At 38.3% G+C, this 18,267-nt stretch overlaps 1 protein-coding gene and 1 pseudogene across 1 annotated transcript; one reads left to right on the top strand and one right to left on the bottom strand.

Moving 5' to 3' along the window:
- Positions 1-7,297: 7,297 nt before the first annotated feature.
- LOC133739072 (uncharacterized) lies at positions 7,298-10,620 on the top strand. Its single transcript, XM_062166786.1, has 8 exons — positions 7,298-7,507; positions 7,621-7,734; positions 7,819-7,989; positions 8,084-8,163; positions 8,501-8,648; positions 8,851-8,931; positions 9,673-9,795; positions 10,217-10,620. The coding sequence occupies exons 1-8, from the start codon at positions 7,481-7,483 to the stop codon at positions 10,259-10,261; spliced, it is 789 nt and encodes a 262-aa protein (XP_062022770.1). The 5' UTR covers positions 7,298-7,480; the 3' UTR covers positions 10,262-10,620.
- Positions 10,621-12,729: 2,109 nt separating this feature from the next.
- Positions 12,730-15,951, bottom strand: LOC133738033 (gibberellin 3-beta-dioxygenase 1-like; annotated as a pseudogene).
- Between the last annotated feature and the right edge of the window lie 2,316 nt (positions 15,952-18,267).

The following is an 18,267-nucleotide window of genomic DNA, read 5'->3' as shown; positions in this document are numbered from 1 at the left end:
GAAACTGCCAAACTGACAAGGTAGCGGAACGTTATAACGTCCATTACAGGAGAATATGTCTCCTCGTTCAATTCTAGGGCGTTGTGAGAGACCTTGCACCATAAGGCGGGCTTTGTATCTAACAACCTCATTTTTCTCATTACGCTTTCTAACAAAGACTCATTTATGGCCAACAGGCTTTATACTTAGGGGTGTCAGCGTTATAGGCACAAATACCTGTCTCTTTGTTAGTGAATCCAATTCAACCTGGATCACATATTTCCATTTAGGCCAGTCTGCTCTTCGTTGACATTGTTCAACGGAGCGAGGTTCGATATCATCGTGTTCTATAATTCCTTGAGCAATAGAATATGCGAACACATCATCAAGGATAATAGAATCTCGATTCAACGTCTCATGTACACTAGTGTAATTCATGGAGATCTCCTTATTCCCTGGAATTGGTTCTAACATTGGAGCGTCCCCCAATGATGTCTCTTGGACATAACCATAATCCGGAATATCTTCATGAGACGGGCTATTTATGTCGATGATTAATGGATCTTTCTGTGCCAAACTCGCTTTCTTTCTCGGGCGAGGATCCATCGAACCTTTGGGCCTCCCACGTTTCCTTGCTGGGAGCCTGGCCTGAGCCATATTACCATCACTATTAGTGGTGGCGGCGCCATGCCCAATACCCCTAGGGGTGGCGCCATGTCCATGATTTTTAGGGACATCAATCCTTGCAGGCACGTTTGCAGCAGGTATATGTGATCTTGTCACTTTAGCGATATCAGAAAACGCATCAGGCATAGAGTCTACTACGTTATGAAGATAGAGAATTCTCCGCACTTCAATTTCGGACTGTGCAGTTCGAGGATCAAGATGAGACAAAGTAGGGACAGACCACGACAATTCCTGTCGTTCCTGTTGAACATTATTGTTCCTATCTCCCCCTAACGACGGGAAGACTGTCTCATCAAAGTGACAATCAGCAAATCTAGCAGTAAATAGATCGCCTGTCAAGGGTTCTAAGTAGTGGATAATGGTTGGAGAGTCACATCCAACATAAATGCCTAATCGTCTTTGAGGACCCATTTTGGTGCACTGTGGTGGCACAATCGGCACATAAACTGTACACCCAAATATGCGTAAGTGTGAGACATCAGGCTCATATCCAGTAACCATCTAGGACGCAGAAAAAGGTTGAGTGGCAGTAGGCCTCAGACAAATGAGCACAGCTGCATGCAATATTGCATAGCCCCAAGCAGAAACAGGAAGATTGGTGCGCATAACCAATGCTCTAGCGACCATTTGAAGTCTTTTAATGGCAGCTTCTGCGAGACCATTTTGGGTGTGAACATGAGGAACAGGGTGTTCAACCTCAATCCCAATGGACATGCAATCAGGGTTCTAAAAAACGGGCTAGGCGCCCGCCTAGGCGGCGTATAGGCGCTAGGCGCCGGGTGTCCGATCCAATTTCGGGCTAGTCGATTGAATTGGGCGTTTGGTTTCTCGGCGGCCGCCTAGACGGTCTAGGCGGAGGTTAGGCGGTCTAGGCGCCGGGGCTGGGCGTTAGGCGCTGGATTCTGGAATTTTTTTCCACCTCTGGTGTATGCTGTAAGCAACTCGCTTCGTTCTCCATCATGAAACTCGAATCCGGAATCGACGACCATGATTCAAAAACAAACCTACCCAACAGATTAATTCCACTAATCGACAAATCCATCATAACAAAGATTTCAAATTCAAATCCTAACAAATTCAATCTTGAACCCAATCAACCAAACTTGACAATTCGATTCGTGATCGGATTGCATCTGTGGTGGCACGAAGAGCTTCTTGACCGGGATTTCGAGTTGGGTATCGCTCTTCGAGAGGCGAGATGGGATGGGCTCTGAGATTGAGAGAGAGGATTTGGGCCGGGGAGGAGAAGAGCGTGGAGATGAAGATGGGTTTAGCTTTGTTGGGGGTTTGGATTTTGAGAAGTGGGTGAAGTCGGTGATGAGGTGAGATGTGGCTTCTGGGATTCTGGGAAGATGAAGCAGAACCATTAATCTTGAACCTTTACTTCGAAGCTTTCTGAGATTTTGATATGAGGCAGTGGTTTCACCTTTAGTGGTTTGTGGCTAGCATTGTTTATTATTTTTAACCCTTTCATTTTATCATTTTTTATAACCGTTCTTGGTCATGACTCATGAGTCTCATGACATTGGTCTTTTACTTTTTTATACAAATTAAGCTATCAAATGTGTATCAATCATATCCCTTTTGGGAAGAGAGTCACTTGTTATAAAAATTATAATAAATATATATTTATATTTATATAATTATATGTTATCAAAATAAAAATAAAAATAAAAATAAAAATAAAAATAAAAATAAAAATAAAAATAAAAATAAAAATAAAAATAAAAATAAAAATAAAAATAAAAATAAAAATAAAAATAAAAAATAAAAATCCGCCTAGTCCCCTAGGCGCTAGGCTCCGAGTTACTGCCTGACTAGCGCCTAGCGTTTTTTAGAACCTTGCATGCAATAGTCATCAAACATTTTTGATGTAAACTCTCTAGCATTGTCAAGACGAATTGACTTAATGGGATGATCAGGGTGGTGAGCCCTTAATTTAATGATTTGTGCGATTTTAGCAAATGCAGCATTTCTTGTGGACAATAGCATGACATGTGACCATCGTGTCGATGCATCAACCAACACCATAAAATATCTAAATGGTCCGCAAGTTGGTTGAATAGGCCCACAAATATCACCTTGGATTCTTTGTAGGAATGGAATATTTTCCTTAGTGTCCTTTGCATAGGATGGTCTCGATCCTAATTTTGCTAAAGAGTAGGCTTTGCAAAACGAAAGAGGGGCTTTAGAAGCAACCAGGGAAGTATCCGGTTGAGCCACGAAGTCACAATTGACTTTAGAAGTAGAAAAAGGAACCAAGGAGGTATTGGTGGAGTCAATACCACTTTTGGGCGGCAGGGGGTAGTGGCGCCAGCCCTACCTTGGATCGAATTTTGGTTATGACTTCTGTTTGTTTTGAAAAATGGATGTCTGTGTGAAGTCTTTAATATACGGATCATCATATCACGACCTGGGTGTCCCAAACGGTCATGCCAAAGCCTATATGTGTAAGAATCCCATAAGTCATCTCTCATGATATGGTTGGATTCAATAATTCGAATAGTGGTTGCATACAACCCACTAGATCGACACATAAGTTTCTCTAATACTCGTTTATGCCCGTAGTCATTAGAGGTGATGCAAAGGAACTCTTGTCCATTCTCACAATGTGTTCCCACATGAAAATCATTGACTCTTATATCTTTAAAACTCAATAGGGTCCTTCCATCCCTAGGAGCATATAGAGCTTCGGTGACATTAATACTTGTGCCATTTGGCAACATAAATTGAGCTGGTCCTCAACCATGAATCAATTGTGATGGTCCAGCCATCGTAGTCACAGAAGATCGACTAGGCGTCATCCATAGAAATAGTTGCCTATGTGGCAATATAGTATGTGTGGTGCCACTATCAACAAGGCATTCCAACTCTCCAGGAAACATACTGAAAAATAATAAAGTTCGAAATTAAAACATATCCATGACATCGAATAATAATACGATATTTTATTAATAAAGATAGCCAATGATTACATCAAAGGTCCCAAAAAGTCTAATCCAAAATAAAATCAAACTAAGACACATTGTAGTCACTCTATCTGTTTGGTAACTCCAATCAAATATGACCAGGAAAGTAGAGAGAGATGTTAGTGGAGCGAGGCTCTCTTAAGTACCATTAATCTCAATGACTTTCCTAGACATCATATTTCATTGGGTGCACCACATAAGAAAGAGTTTAATACAATTGTCATTTATTGACTAAGGCATATTGCCATTACAAAAATTCTTGGAAAATAAGAGGACTAATCTAATCAAAGTCTACGGCATCCTTGTGCACTTCATCGTCAGCTTTGAAGTCCTTTATGGTGAGATGGACGTCTCCACCATTTTCTTCTTCTTCTGCAAGGTACACTTCTTGCTCCTTCAGGTCCCTGTATGCCCTGTATCTTGCAGCTAGTTGCTCGCTTGCCATGCATTGCTTGAACCAATGCTCACTTGATCCACATCGATGACACACATCATTGTGGTTGCCTTCCTTTAATTGAGGTGCACGTTGTGGGCGTTTCCTATGAGGGTTGGTACCACCACCATGACCCATGGTGCCACCACCACGGGCCATGGCGCCACCACCACGGCCAGGGTTGCCACGACCCCCTCTCCCACGTATGGCATTGCCACCACGTGTATCCACACCAAACTTGCGGTTTCCTTCCTGGTTAGGGCGGTTATATGGACCCATACGTCCCTCATATCCCTTATTCTTAGGGTTCCGCTCCTTGCGCCCTCTTTTGGGTGCATTATAATTCGCCTCATGAACGCTCTTAGTTCCAATGAGCCTTGAATTATAATTCCTCACGAGTATGTTATCATGTTTCTCAGCTACAGATATGAGATTGATAAGCTGATGAAACCTCGTGATCCGTCCAGCATTGACTTCAGTACGGTATTGCTTTGATACCACAATGGCTGAAACGGGGAAGGTGGAGAGAGTTTTCTCAATTAGCTCTTGCTCTGTGACATGTTGTCCACAAAACCTCAACATGGACTATAGGCGAAGAGCTTCTGAATTATATTCAGCAACAGACTTGAAATCAGTAAAGCGCAGATTGTTCCATTGAACCTTCAAGTCAGGGAGGAGGGAATCTTGGACATTGCCAAAACGCTCTTCTAGCGCTACCCATAGCTCTCTTGCATCCTTGATCAACATATACTCCAATCTGAGTGCCTTGTCCATATGGCGTCGCATCAAGATAACTGCTTGAGCATGCTTTGTAGGTGTTCGCACGAACACACGATCCGGGTTAGGTGCCTGGATTATGGGTAATATTCCCTTTAAAGTGAGGTGGTTCTCAACATTGGTTACCCAACTGTGGTAATCCGAGCCTGTTGAGTCAAGCATGGGAAAGTCGAGTCTAGGTTCATTCGACATCCTGAAAATAAGAAGAGAAGATATATTAGTTTCAGAGCTAAACTTCCACGAAAACTAAAATAATAAGATTTCCGAGCTATGCTACCAAGAAAACAATTTCCAAGAATCTCTTTTGGATTAGACCAAACAATAATGTTTTAATATGGTCACAATTTGATGCTTACGGACGCTCTTAGTCCGAGCATTACGGACGCTCTTAGTCCGAGCATTATGAACACTCTTAGTTCATACGAACACTCTTAGTTCGTTAAGCGTGAATCCCCATAATTCCGTTTTATTAAATACTTAAAATCCTGTTCATATATTCCAAAATTGTGCAAAAAATAAAAGGAATTTAAAATACAAGAAAGCAGCAACCTTAATTACAAAACTTACGTGTTGAAATTCGGAGCAGATTCTCTTCTGAATAGCTTTCACTTTGATTGTTGTACCAGTCTCAAAATAACTCCGATAAGGCTGAAATTCGGAGGTCAGATGGAAGAGACAGAGACGAACAACTCTGATGAAGAAAAGATTTTGATCTGAGGTTCCGAACTAGATGTTTCGGAGCCTGTAAGCAGACGGACGTGCACAGGAAAGAAGAAGGATGCAATCGGTGTGCGTTGGTGCTGCAGGGGCAGGTGCGTAGGTGAGGCTAGCGTGGGCTAGGAGCTGCGGCAGTGAGGCTCGAAGGTGGCAGTGGCAGGTTTTGAAGAATTTTCTGGTTTGGTTTTTTTTCTTGTGGTTAGGGCTCGTGCTGATAACGTGTTGTAGAGAATTTGAAAAATTGTATTATATTGTATTCATCTCACCATGAGGTTTATATGGGGTTTACATCATGTATACAAAAGGCAATACATAATAGCTATACTGATCAATCGCACATTACAAGTATGTCAATCGCATACATTACGAGTCTGTCAATCGCACATTACAAGTATGTCAATCGCACATTACAAGTATGTCAATCGCATACATTACGAGTCTGTCAATCGCATACATTAAGCAATACCTATTGCATGAATAGTCATTATCATTTACAACAGCAGTATACTTCTTCATACCATGATTGTCAACTATAAGTCCTACCACGACAAACTGATGATTAATCAAAGATTCATAGAGAGGAGAAACACGATTGTGTTTTTCTTTCTTGAACTGAGGCTTTTTCTTTCTTATTGAAGTCCTACCCTAATTTTCTTTGATTGCTAGAAGAGAATTCGTCAAAAATAATAACAAATTATGGGATTTTTCCCCTTATTATTTATGTAAATATGAGAAATCAGGGAGTCATTCTAACGAGGACCACTAAAATGAGGACTAGTTGATGATTTTTTATGTGAGACTCATTTTTCGATCACATTGCCGCAAATCAACCGTTAGATGTTTAGATATTTATGTCTAGATCATTTTGTGTAATTTTCAACCAAATTGAAAATTATTAAAGCATTCATAATCATGATACATCAGTTATGAACATGAACGATTCATGTATGACAGATTTGGTTCGTTGATTAATTTGATATAGTTCGATATCTTAACAATTAATAATTTAGAAGAAAATTTTCGTAAGTGATCTACTCATGCATACATAAACATCTAACATTTGATTTGTTGTAATACAATCGAAAAGTAAGTCTTCCAAACCGTTGATTAGAAAGTCTTTAACTAGTCATCATTTTAGTGGTCCTCATTAGAAGTGCTCCATAAGAAAACATCTCTTTTATGAATCATGGGTAAATAATTTCTTGGCAGGTATGGAAATAACTTGGTGGCTTCAACCATGGTAATGGTGGTGCCCACCTACGTGAACATAACAGAGGCAGAGAGTTTGATTAGGATAGAAACATAACAACTTAAGAGGTGTAGAGTTTGACGCTTGAGTTTGTTCATTTATCTATATATTCAGTCAATTAACATTTTTTTTTTAGTAAAATATTTTTGTTTAAAAGATAAAATTTCCATTTCCATGTGATCAAAATTTTCAAATAAGTAGAGCACCCACTGCCTAGAATCCAGGTCTTGAGTTCGAGTCACGATGGGAGTAGGAGTGAAATTATTTTATCCTCTTTTAATTAAAAAAAATAATTTCAAATAAGTAGAAGAAATAGCATACTGCCACATCATTTGGTATCTAAATTTTATATAAAAATTTGGTATCTAAATCATTTTCCGATTGCTTCTAAAAAAAAAAAAAATCATTTTCCGATTGCAAGTGTCATTAATGACAATTTGTTTCGAATTTCCTTACTAAAAAGAAAGAAAGCCCAAGTTTTTGAGCCCAGAAAGCAGCTCGTTCCTCGTTGTTTCTTGTATTCTCAACCCGCACTCAACAAGTAAAACAGAACCGACGGCGACGGTGAAGATCACACAAACTCACCGACTCCCAGTTTGACACTGCTCGCGTCCCTTTAAACTCACAACACCAAATCGTCGTCTTCTGTTTGTGTTTGTAAGATCAACAATGCTACAAGAAAACCTGAATGAATTGGTTAGTAAACTAGTCAAGTATGCATCACAATTTGTAGCAAAAAGATGGTTTCTTTTCGTTTTTTTCTGGGCAAAGTTAAAGTCTTTGGTACTAATGATGTGGTTATCTGCCAGATTGAGAGAAAGGTCACTGTTATGAATGAATTGCAAAGCTTAAGAGAGAAAATTGATAATGAAGGTGCTAAAGCCGTGGTGGACAAGTTGGTATCGCTTAAGAAGTCATTGAAGGTTTGATATTTTTCTCATATCTGTGTTTATACTCTGAGCTTGGTCTTTTTTGGTGATGGGTTTTGATTTTCTGGCTATTTACAGGAGCTGGAGAGGGAAGAAAATGAAGTTGAGTCTGTAAGTAATTCTGAATTGGATGCTGAAGTTCATGAATTGGAGGAGCAAATAGAAAATGGGTATGATAGTCAATCACTCTCTGGTAAATTGAATCGGATGTTGAGTGAATCAGAGGAGAAAATTGATTTAGCTAAAAAGGTAGTTTTATTTTCTTCACAAATCAATGACTGATTGGTTGCTAGACTTTGTTAATGTTAATAAAGTATAGTGATGTAAATGGTAATATGTGTAGGAACTTGCAGCTAGATTAAGGGCAGTGTTGGCAGTACAGCGCAAGATTGATGATGTTCCATGCCAATCAGAATTTGTCCAGTACGTTTTCCTTTTCTCCCGTTAGAGTTCAATCTAGCATTTAGGCTCTTGGTGTTTTCGGGCCATTAAAAATCTCAAAGAAATTAGATGAATTGAGTGGACTTGAAAAGCATTGATTAAGTATATACTGACTTAACCTTTGCTCTGAAGGTATGATCACCAGCTTTCAGAATTGAATGCTCTGACTTAACCTTTTCTCTTCTCCTGTTAAGAGTTCAATCTAGCATTTTGGTTCTTGGTGTTTTTGGGCCATAAAAAAGCCAAAAGAATTTAGATGCATTGAGTGGACTTGAAAAGCATCAATTAAGTATGTACTGACTTAACCTTTGCTCTGAAGGTATGATCACCGGCTTTCAGAATTGAATGCTCAAATTCAAGGAAAACTTCGACAGACTCGTAAATACTATGCCACATACAATGCACTTTTGGAGATAAAAGAAATGATGCTAAAGGAAGCATCTTTGCTGAATTCAATAAGTTCGCAGGTATGGATAAAAAGAACTTCGCTGCACATTTACCCATCAGCATCCTCTTACCTGTTCTGTTTTTTGAGTATTTTTTTTTTTGGGTTTTTCCTCAAGTTTCCTTTTGTATATTTTGTTCTTATGCAGGGTGATTTTAAATCCTGGCGGTTATAATTCTATTGTAATTGTTACTCACTGATTTTGCATGAAAACTTTTGTATAGTTTCAAGATGCATTCACTAGCATGGATGGTCGCATGAAACTCATCAATTCGATGGAGGGAATTATGAAGCGCAGTCAACAGGTAAATGTCAAAATGTCGTCAACTTGTGTGCATGTTTTCTGTTGCAGATTTAAAGAACACCTAAACTGTGCCTTGAAAGTATTCTGCAATTCTTGCAGAGGTAGAATTTAGTTCCTGAGAGGTGTGTGTGTGTGTGTGTGTGTGTGTGTGTTTGTGTGTTTTCTGTTGCAGATTTAAAGAACACCCAAACTGTGCCTTGAAAGTATTCTGCAATTCTTGCAGAGGTAGAATTTAGTTCCTGAGAGATGTGTGTGTGGGTCTGTGGGCGGGTGGGTGTGCCATTTCTAGCGTAGAACCCAACAGAGGCACCAATCATGTTAAGAGAGAACAAGATAAAACGCAAGTGCTAAAAGTTAAATGAGCTATTAGAGAGACAAACAAGGTAAAGCTAACATAATTCAGTATGTATGCAGTGTTATAGGATTAAATGGATTTTAAATGTGCTTATACATTCACACCCAATACTCATATTCAAGTCTACTCCGTGTACATGCGCAAATACACACACAAATTCATAAAGGATTAGGATTCCAAAGGAATGATGCTCTTTTTTCTCAAACTTGACTCAGCCAAGCATCATTGATTCTCATAACATATTCTGCTTTATGTGATTATGTATTCTGAGGAGTTCAACTATCTACATACCTATTATTACATTTGCCTCTTTAGCTTCAACATGCTTGCCTTGATGGGTACTTCTAGTTAGCTTTAAGTGTGTGTATTGCTGAATCCATTTTACAGAAGCTGAAAAAGGTAGAACAAGGGCTTCAAGAAGAGCAAAAAGTTTGTGATGCTCTCAAAGCAAGGCATGTTGCAGCAACTGCAGAGCAAAGACGCTGTTATTCCCTCTTAAAAGCTTTTCAGGTAAACACTTTAATCATGGCATCACAAATAATAGATATGTTTTTGACACTGAACAGTTCTTAGTAAATACGCCATTTTCTATCTCATACATACTATTTTCTGGTATTGATTATAACAATTTATGGAGTGCTGCTAGTTGAAGAGAATTCCTTGTATGCGAACTCTTGACATGTTAGAAAACAAAACCAACTGTTTTTTCCATCTCTTTCTGGGTGGTCTAAATATTGCAGTATCTTGGTATTTATACTTGTGTGGCGAGGTCATTTTCATTAGTCTCTACAATGCAAAATTGTTGAGTGTTGCTTTGCAATTTGGCAGAAATTGGATGTGTGATTGTCCTGATTCTCACCAAATCATCTATAAGCTACTCTAGTTTATCGTATGATTACAGATTTCTGAAATTAGATCTTTCTATTTCCAGGAGGAATGTGCAAAGAACGAGCTACTCCAAAAAAGTTCCATTTAGAACATCTCTGGAGCATGTGAAGTGGAGACGTCCAACCCGCTCTTGCCATTGCTCATCAGCGGAATGTTTAACTGATACGACAGACTAGAAATTGTTGCAGATTAAAATACAATTCATAGTGTCAAACATCTTTCGTGTTGAGCTTCTTGCATTCTGTTCTCATTTATGAAGTAGATATAGTTGATAGTGTTGATTAGTCTGATACGACAGACTAGAAATTGTTGTAGATTAAAATACACTACACATTCAATCAATAACTTGATTGGTGTTGTCTTATTCTTGAGATAATTAGATATCGTTGTAAATTCAAAATCATGCTCTTTTCATATCGTTGTCGTTTATGAAATTTTTGATCTTCACTCCTAGTAAACAATTACTCATTGATTGACGGGAAAATCGTCCGAACAGTATTTGAATTTTTTTGGACTATTAACTTTTATATCTATGTTTTGAGAAATATCAAAATGATACTTTACGATTTAAGCCCGATTCAATTTTCGTACCTAGCAACAATAAAAATGTTAGTCCCGTTAACTTTCGAGGGGTAAATCCGGTATTCCAAATTTCTGCAACTGTGATTAGAAGAAGAAGAAGACGCCGATGAAGTACGCTGTTCCACCCTCACCGCCGCCCTCACCATGGCCCTAGCCTCCATGGGGAACAAAGCCTCCAAGAATTCCGACAAGTTCGGAGGTTTCATGCCATCATCGAAGCCCCTATACAACGCAAAAAATAGTAAAAGATTAAAGAAAAGTAGAAAAGAGTTGAAATTGAATAAAAAAGAATGTCACAGTTGGGGAGGAAGAAGATGAGGTACAGACTGAGAAAAAAGAGATTCTTGAAGTGGTTGTGGCCATTGGGGATGATAATGGTTCGATCTTGGAAAAGGAGAGCATGAGTTTTGAGTTGGTGACTGGTGGATTGGAAGATGGCTGGTCGCCGGATTGCTATGTGGTTCGGATTTCGGATTTGGAGGCGTCTCCAGTGGATGCAGCGGCTTTGTCGCCGGAGGGGGGTTTCGATAAGTTTAGTATTGACAGTGAGAAAGAATTGGTTAGGGGGAAGAGGATTAAGGGAAGTTCACGGAGGGATTGTTGGTGGAAGCAGGACAATGGTGGAGGAGGAGGGTCTGAGTTTGGGAGGAAGGAGGAGTTCTGTGAAGAGCTTAGTAAGAAAAGTTTGGGAGGAAGGAGGAGTTCTGTGAAGAGCTTAGTAAGAAAAGGAAGAAGAAGAAGAAGAGGGGTTTCGATTCGGGTTGTGGTGGCAGAAGGATGAGGAGGATTTGGGGTCGGAAAGGAAGAAGAGGAAGAGCACAAAGAAGCAAAGTCAGATGGAGAAGATGAATATTGAAAGGACAAGAATACCCTTGAAAAGATAACGGACATAACGTCATTAGAGATTTCAGATAAGAAAATTGAGTCGGACTTAAATTGTCAGGTACCATTTTGATAATTTTCAAAATATAGGTATGAAAGTTAATAGTCCTGAAATATTCAGACTCTATTGTGATGATTTTTCATTGATTAAAATATATTATAAACGATGAAGGAGCAAAACAAGCTTTGATTTCTCGATTTAACTTCTTCTTTCCATATTGACGTGACCGATTGTGTCTTATTTGTTGGAACATCTTCCACATAAAGTCAGGGTGCAAGCATGTTCTTGACTTCAATCGAATGTCAGATACATTGACAAAAAAAAAAAAAAAAATGGAATATCAGATAGGGTTGATTAATATCAACTGTACTATTCTCTCTTTTAACACAAAGACGATGTAGCAACTAGCAACAATGACATTTATGTTTTCATCGATCAATCGATCATGATTCTACGAGACGTATTATGCCTACTCTGTGATTAGGACATACTACTTTAGTTTTTCCTGCCGAAATAGTTTACATACATATATATAATATAACATGTGTGGATCGAAGTTTCTAATTATCAATTAATTAATCTGCTCAATCTATCCGTGTACCCTCTTTGGGTCACCGCTGTGGACGGCGATGGGATTTTTCAAGAAGACAAATTCTAGACATGGAAATAAGCATAGTGAAAGGCACGGACATAATCTATACAATATTAATCGGTCATCTTTGATAGCTACAACTAATTGTCATAGATGAGACCAATATTTCTTCTTATTCAAAGAAGGGATGGACAAAATTAATTGAACGCTTACCCAAATGCCAATCTAGGTGGTTTATACTTTATGGTTAATCAAGGTCAATTAGGTTATCTATGCATGCGCATGCGATTTGATTCGATTGTAGTTAAAGTAAGTACGCTACTTCTAAACTAAAAACAAACCTACGCAAATCTGATTCAAAGTATTCAACCTAGCTAAAACTAAAACAAATAAAATCAATGAACGAAACTTTTAGGGTGGCAACAAAGTACTGATGTGTATAAACAAAAGATGAAATCCATACAAGAGAAGAAAGTAGTAATGCTGATAGCAAAGAAAAGATAAGTGTCTTATTACTTTAAATAGAGCATTAGACGAGTTTAGCTCTTCATCGCAAATGGTACAGAGCACTTACAGTTCCGAAAGAAAGAACTAATACTCCTAGAAACCCATCAACGACTTTATTTGAAAAAATAAATACTCAATCATAAATTTTAAGTTTTAACAAAAGAAAGAGCCTCTCAAAAATGCTTAGCCTTTAGATCACGGTACTCCTTCAATGTGATCGGACCATACTTAGGAACTTGTCCGGAGTCAGCCAAGGTCTTAGAGAGTAGGGGGAGATGATAAAGTTCATTGGAGGCGAACAAATTAGGTAGGCGACCGAGATCCGATGGTACTTTTGGTTCACCGCCGCACGATGAAGAACACTGACAAATCGACCATTGGACAGAATACGGAGGAAATCACCAAGGTTCACGGTGAGTGCATCAGGAATGGGCTGCACCGCAATCCACCCAACTCCATCTTTGAAGATTTGGAGACCCTCGGTTCGGGAGTGGAGTATGGTAAATAAGGAACTGTCAGTGTGTGGTGCTAGACCTACAGCTCGAGTCGGGTCAGGGCAAGGAGGAGAAGAATTTAGCAGTAAAGCAGCATGACACATATTAGTTGGATCATCAAACCAATTCACTTCTTCTTCAGAAATGCCCAAGAATTTGAAGATGATGCGGATTAGTTGCTCTACTAAGGCCTTTACTTGCTTCTGATAACCATTCATTGTATTACTGCAAAAACACAAATAAGTCAATTAGATGCAAGTTATTTACTCTAACTAACCATGAAGGATATATACAACGCTGACAATAATAGAATTGGTCTCTTTGTAAATGCCCGGTTCTAGAAATTATACTGATCACAACCCTTAATTTTTGATTTTGCAGTTTTGCTGATTAAAAATAGGGAAAATGTCTATTTACCCAATTTTGAGCTACATTAACCCCACCTACCCAAACATCTTATAAGTTTTCCCACTTACCCAACAAAATACATATTTTTTTCCCTAATACCCAATTAAGTATTTTATTATTTTTTTGTATATTTTTGAGACTATTTTGCCCTCCCTCTATTTGTCACTCTCTAAGTCAACATAGACTTCACTGGACTCCGGTCAACAGGCACGGGACTCCGATCACCGGTTGCCGGATTTCGATCAATGGCCGCCGGAGTCCCTCACCGGTCGCCTGATTCCGTTCATCATTCACCGGAGATCTTATAGGTCACCGAAGGATATTATTGTCCCCCCAATAAAAAAGTTATTGCCCCCCAATAACAAGTTTATTGGGGATCAATAATTAGTGAAAAATGAAAATGTTTTTAATTTTTTAATTTTGAAATTTTTAGGAGGTTTATCCAAATAGATAATCTTATTATTGCCTCCTAATAATACCAATAATCATATTATTGCCCTCTAATAACTTTTTTTTTTGCCCATCCCGTCGCCCAAGAACACAAGGATCCGCTTTAGGTAATTTAGGGTTTACATGCACTCGGCGTTCGGGTTCGGATTCGGATTCGGATTCGGATTGTCCTCCTTCCCTCTCTTCTTCGCCACCACGAATTTCCTCTCCCGGATCTTCTTCCGGGACGACTGGAAAACCGGGTTCGGGTTGTTTGGATTCTTGGAATCCGATTTCTGGGACTTTGCTGATTTCGGGCCGGGAGAGACTCTTTAGATTCTCGGAGTTTCTAGTGTTTTCTTGCTTCTTGGATCGGGAGCTGTGTTGTTCTTTGATCGGAGTCACCGCTCCAGCGCTCTTACCGACCGAGTCCATCGAAAAGTGATCGCAATTGGGTTTTGATTAAGAAATTGGGTTTTTCAAATTTGGGTGTTTTGATTAAGAAATCGGAGAGGGGAGGAGGAGAGAGAGAAGAGATCGAAGAGGGGAGAGAGAGAGAGAGAGAGAGAGAGAGAGAGAGAGAGAGAGAGAGAGAGAGAGAGAGAGAGAGAGAGAGAGAGAGAGAGAGAGTTTGAGATGAGTGTAGTTTATTAATTAAAATGAGGGCAAAACTGTCAATAAATGTTAGAGTATCTTTAGCAGACTCTCTATTTTGGCTCCTTAACTATTTTGGAGAGCATGTTTAGCTTTTTATCTATTTTAGCAGCTGCACCAGACTCCTAAGTGGCTCTCTATTATAACTTTTAGCTATCTCGCTCCTAAATATAGAGAGCAGGATGAGGCTCTCTATAATTTAAAATATTCCTTTTAAGTTATTTTATGTAATTTATAAATACATTTAAACTATTTAATCTTCATTTAAAAAATAATATAAATTCAAAACTAGCTAAAATAGAGAGCATTGATGCAGACATAATTCTAAAGTAGCTAGCTAAAATAACTTTTTAGATACTTTAGCTACAATTTGACTCAAAAATGGCTAGTATTGCTAAAGATGCTCTTAAATTGGGTAAATGGGAGTAAAAAACTCTTGGTGGAGTAAGTGGACAATTTTTAGGCTCAAATTGTGTAAATGTTCAATATCCCTTAAAAATATACACATAATGACTAAAATATAGAATATAACGAAAATATCTAAGGTCTAACAATTTAAAAATAACAACCAATACATAGAATTATAGACCCAATTTCAATATCAAAGAAAATTAGATGAAAACATTGATTAAAACCACTAAAATAATAGTAAAGCAGAATATCAAAAAGCTATTCCATCATTTCCGGGTAATATCAGTACTTGTAGCAAAACAAAAATTTAAAATTTTAAAGTAACTATCATTTATGGACATTGTAATTCGTGGTCTTTTACGACTTACCAAAACCCTTGATAGTCATGAGGCCAAAGCACCCTAGCCTGATCAACTGGAGACCCCATACTGGTAAAACCTTCATGCCACAGTTTCCAGGGAAGCAAGGCCAGCGACGGCGGGTTACCGTATCCGGTACTGGCCCCGCCGGGAGTCCGCAAGGTCTTTAATTTTTGGTCAGCTGGGAGAGCAAACAATCTATGAGCCTCAGGTTCCACATCCTCCCCAAGCTTATTAGGAATCCCATGACCTATCAACTGGAAAACTCCCCATGTCTCACATGCCTGGATAATGAGTACTGTGGCAGTCGGATCCATGAGGTCGATTACCATAATAGTTATCAGTACCAGAGTAGACTTCATAAGATTCAGGCCACACGTATGAGTCGGGCAATGTCTTGACTGAGCCAAAGTCGAGGGGGATAACATGCTTGCAGGCTTGATCCGGCGGAGTAGCCATAACCAATTCTTAAGATGCAAAGAGTCTACTTTTAGGTTCACTTACTCAGAATGGTTATAGACAGAGAGCCGGTGATCCTTATATGGAATCTTATCCCACATATGAAAATGAATCAGATTTCATGTATGAATATATGCATTTCTATAAAACGAGGGTACAGTTAATTGCATTTATGAAAATTGTTGTGTACTGGCTTTGCATGAGTTGCAAATGTCCTTAACTTGTAGAATTCTGCACGCTCTCCAGCACAGGAAAAACACAAAAAGATAAATCAGCTTCATTGGAAATTAAAACCTTAAAACTGCCTCGTTTAAACCCAATTGTTTTTTCTTGCGCATGTCTTGCATGTGTCCTTAAGACACCTTAGGCTCCGTTTGGAATTGCTTCGCTTTAAAAAAAAATCAGCTTTTGTCTAAAATTTTAGATTTTATTGTGTTTGGTAAATAAATAAAAAACAGCTTTAATTAAAAATTATAGGTCACTGACATTAGATTTTAGAAGCAACCCAAATGTAGCTTTTAGAAGCTGCTTTCAATTAAAACACGCTCTGGAGTTGTTTTATGTACTGACAGCACTTTAAAAAGTAATTTTTACCAAACACGAACCTGTTTTAATTCACAGCGAATTATTCTCACAACATAGCAGCAACAGTTTTTTTTAAAAGTCACAGCAATCCCAAACTAGCCCTTAATCTGGTGGCACCTTGCCACCTTCAGCCTTGTTAAAAGACGCTTGATTTTTTTTTTTTTTTTAGAAAGGTAATTTTTAATTAATAGGATAAACAACTTACAAGAGGATGAAAGTCGTCCAGTGCAGCATTAGGCTATTACGACCCGTTTGAGATTGCTTCGTTTTAGATTTTAGATTTTGTTTAAAAATTTGCTTTTGTTTAAAATTTTAGATTTTATTGTGTTTGGTAAATAAATAAAAAGTAGGTTTAATTGAAAATTATAGGTCACTAGGAGCAGATTTTAGAAGCAACCCAAATGTTGCTTTTAGAAGCTGTTGTGGATCAAAACATGCTCTGAAGTTGTTTTATATACTAACAACACTTTTAAAAATATTATTTACCAAACACAAAACTGTTTTAATTCACAGCTGATTATTCTCACAACACAACAGCAACATTTTTTTTTAAGTCACTGCAATCCCAAACTAGCCCTACATCATCCTTGATACAGTCAGTGCTCAACCAAAGAGGATAGTTTTTGTTCATGCAGGTACATTGCATTCGTTGCCTTACTGAGTTTGTTGGGGGCTTGATGTGAAATATTTTTTTTTACAATATATTTGATACTTTGACATTATTTTAGTCATTGATGTTTTCGTAAGGTTCTAATTATTTTAACATGTGAGTGTTAGACTCTAATTAATAACTTATAAATATAAAAGTGTTGATTAATTGGCAAAGTGAAAAAAAATAAATTAAACACTATAAACTGATTACAGATTATGCTCTAATCCTATAGAATATTCACCCAAAAACAAAAAGTTTCTCCAAGATCATGATTAATTTTATCTAAAAATGTGGGACTATTTAAATTGTGTTTAAAGAAAACTGAATTGGGAGAGAATTGAGTCCTGCTTTCATTGATAATAGGGGCCTCTTTATATAGAGGATTACAAGACATAGAATCAGAGTTGTACAAGGAAAGATAATCATACAATTCAAATAATCGGATATCTATGAATATCTCCGAGAATATCTCTAATTCAAAACCCTATTACAACTAGGTCAAGTAACCTAGAGTTTGAGCCAGACAAATATTATGGATTTACTTGAACACTCCCCCTTGTGTCGCCCAAACGTGGTGTTCCTCTCGTTGCCTCATTAAAAACCTTGCCGAGTAACAAAAACCCTGTGGGATAAAAATAACCTTCGTCGAAGGGGAAAAAGAGCACAACACACCTTTTACGTTTCGAGATCATATATGTAGACATCTCCCCCTGATGACTACAGTCATGGGAGTTTGGATAACTTCCGCAAACGATGCTACCAACATGTTTTTCGAAAGTGAAATTTAGGCAATGACTCAGTGAGCAAGTCTGCCCTACTGTCCCCAAATCGAACCTAATTCACTTTGATCTTGAAGAGAGTCTGTTCTTGCTGATTATGCTTGGCGTTGTCCCATTTGATGTAGCCTTACTTCATTTGCTCAAAACAAGCATCATTATCCTAAATGCTCGTAGGCTCATTTGTGGTAGACTTCAAACCACAATTGTTCGAACATGCGTAATTATGGATCCAATCCATATACATTCACGAACCACTTTGTGAAGAGCAATAATCTTTGTATTGTTCGAAGATATAGCGAC

This window comes from Rosa rugosa, chromosome 3 (assembly GCF_958449725.1).
Source record: "Rosa rugosa chromosome 3, drRosRugo1.1, whole genome shotgun sequence".
NCBI classification, from domain to species: Eukaryota; Viridiplantae; Streptophyta; class Magnoliopsida; order Rosales; family Rosaceae; genus Rosa; species Rosa rugosa.
The sequence above is the reverse complement of the archived record's forward strand: the minus strand, read 5'-3'. Positions and strand labels throughout refer to the sequence as shown.

Bases quoted from the DNA above. Each gene is read 5' to 3' on its own strand.
- LOC133739072 (XM_062166786.1), top strand. From the start codon at position 7,481: ATGCTACAAGAAAACCTGAATGAATTG. The intron at 7,990-8,083 runs GTAGTTTTATTT...TAATATGTGTAG, and splicing joins AAATTGATTTAGCTAAAAAG to GAACTTGCAGCTAGATTAAG. The intron at 8,164-8,500 runs GTACGTTTTCCT...TTTGCTCTGAAG, and splicing joins TGCCAATCAGAATTTGTCCA to GTATGATCACCGGCTTTCAG.